The sequence below is a fragment of the Lucilia cuprina genome, chromosome 6 (genome assembly GCF_022045245.1).
Source record: "Lucilia cuprina isolate Lc7/37 chromosome 6, ASM2204524v1, whole genome shotgun sequence".
Lineage (NCBI taxonomy): Eukaryota > Metazoa > Arthropoda > Insecta > Diptera > Calliphoridae > Lucilia > Lucilia cuprina.
Window position 1 is genome coordinate 3,689,987 of NC_060954.1, and position 2,444 is coordinate 3,692,430.

The 2,444-nt window shown below is 28.9% G+C and overlaps 1 protein-coding gene across 1 annotated transcript in view; it reads left to right on the forward strand.

The window, feature by feature from the left end:
• The first annotated feature begins 925 nt into the window (after positions 1-925).
• The window catches only part of LOC111677163 (UNC93-like protein), a 3,838-nt gene continuing 2,319 nt past the window's right edge, over positions 926-2,444 (forward strand). The window contains exon 1 of the mRNA XM_046955734.1: positions 926-963. Within this exon, the coding sequence (XP_046811690.1) occupies positions 926-963 (38 nt within the window). The remainder of the gene's footprint in view (positions 964-2,444) is intronic.

Here is a 2,444-nt window from a genome sequence, read left to right on the forward strand (position 1 = left end):
GACTATAGACTAGACTATAGACTGGACTATAGACTAGACTATAGACTAGACTATAGACTAGACTATAGACTAGACTATAGACTAGACTATAGACTAGACTATACACTATACTATACACTAGAATATAGACTAGACTATACACTAGAATATAGACTAGAGTATAGACTAGACTGTAGACTAGACTATAGACTAGTCTATAGAGTAGCTGTAAGATAAGTAAAATTCTTCACAACCGAATATTTTATTTTCATTTATACTGATTGTATATTTTGATATATTTTACAACTGTAGCATAAACTGAATTATCTATTATTTGGCTTTATAAACAAAATAACTAGAAACACAGCAAACATTACACATAATGACAAATCATATTATTTTCTATAGACGGCTTCAAGTACATGTCATATCGACATTTACTTAGAATAGATCATAAAAATTCTTGGGACAATAAACGCAAAAACGTATATTGTCCTAATGTCAATATTTAACATTTAACTTTTCATCAGAACCCTTGAATGAAAAGGGAATATACATATGTGTTAGTATGTATAACACAGTTGAAAAAGTGCATACAACTATAAAACAGATCTTAATGGTTCTGTTTATACATACATACATACATACATACTTGTGAAAAGCTAAGCAAAACGAAAATAGAATTTTAACACATACGTACATATTGTAGAGTATATTTTTGTTGTATTTTTTCGCCTAAAGTGGTACCATGATTTTTGTAGATTGCGTAAGGGACTGGTTTGTAGATGTATTAAATAAGCAAACACAAATAGCTAAAAGCCATGCAAATCGTATGACATGCTGTTTCTATGGCTGTTTGTATAAAAGTTGGATATTTGTATCATTTTTTTGAAATAACCATTACATACTATAAAACACTTCAAAATCCTACATAGACACATCAAAAATGTATTATATATACACAAATGCCGGCATACATGCAAAGTAATGAAATTTATTTAACACCTGTACCTTTACTTTTATGCTTTTTTTGCACGTCTCATATGTAGGCAAACACTACAGATCATTTGAATATGGTACAAAAATTTAAGGGTTTAAACATTTCGGTTCTAGTTAAATTCAAAGTTTAGTACATTTTCTTATTCAAATTTCTAGCAGTTTGTTTCTACACACATACATAAATAACCACAACATACTTCTCTACTTACAACAAACCACAACAGAAATTCAATTTAATCTAACATGATTTTTGTGTGACAATTTTATGGCATCTTATGTACATATAAATACAAATACAAACAAACATACATACATATTTAAATGGAGGTGTTTGCATATCTGTTTAGTATCATCATATACATAAATAAAAATGTAATTTGGTTTACCACTCATACTCTTGTGACCTTGACGACTTTAAATGCTCATCATTTCACTTCATACAGCAGCGACACAATTTGAAAGAGTTATTAGTTTTGAACAAAATCCAGAAACTTTTGACTTCAACCTCCAAAAAAAAAAAATAAAATAAATAAATAAATAAACTTGCGCGCATATAAATTATGTGATGTGAATTTTAACTAAAAGAGATTATTTAGAAGATACGTTTTGTCTGGCTTAAATGTTTGGTGTCATTGTCTTGTAGTCTCTGTTTATAAGATTTTAACTTTTAATATATCAATGGTATTTTATAGTTAAATACATTAAGTCCAACGCACTTTGTATACCAACATATAACAACAATATAAAATATTTCCTGCAATGAAAATGTAGTAGAAATAAAGAAAGAACAGAGTAAAACATACATACGTGATATATTTTATTGACTGTTTGTTTTTGTGTTCGCCGAGCTGCTGTCATTTCACTTCAAATAAAACACTTGAGATCGTAAATTGTTTTCAGTTTATTGATATGACAGCAACAACAACAACACACACGTACCAAAACACTAACTACCAACATCGAAATTCCGATAAATAAGGGAGCAAAAAAACCAACAAAAAAGCATTACTTACTATCGCAAACACATAGTTTACAAATGTTTGCTCCATAACCGAAAACCGGATAGACTTTCATGAACACATACAATCATAGCAACAAATAAATACGAATTTTCTCTTCACCTGTTATCATGATAAATGAATGGTAGAGATGTTCAAATGTATTGCTGTCTAGTAGAAGTATTTTATGAGTTTTTTTTTCAGATAAAATAAAATTGACTTGTTGTTTTTTGACAGCATGACCTCAAAGTTTATAAAATTAAATTTTTTTTAGCGGAGTCATGAATTGTGAAGAATTGATATATTGTTTATAAAAAAGTGATAATAATGGTTTTAAAAAATACGTTTGAGGGTGTAGATCTTACACTGAACTAGAACTGAACTAGAACTGAACTAGAACTGAACTAGAACTGAACTAGAACTGAACTAGAACTGAACTAGAACTGAACTAGAACTGAACTAGAACTG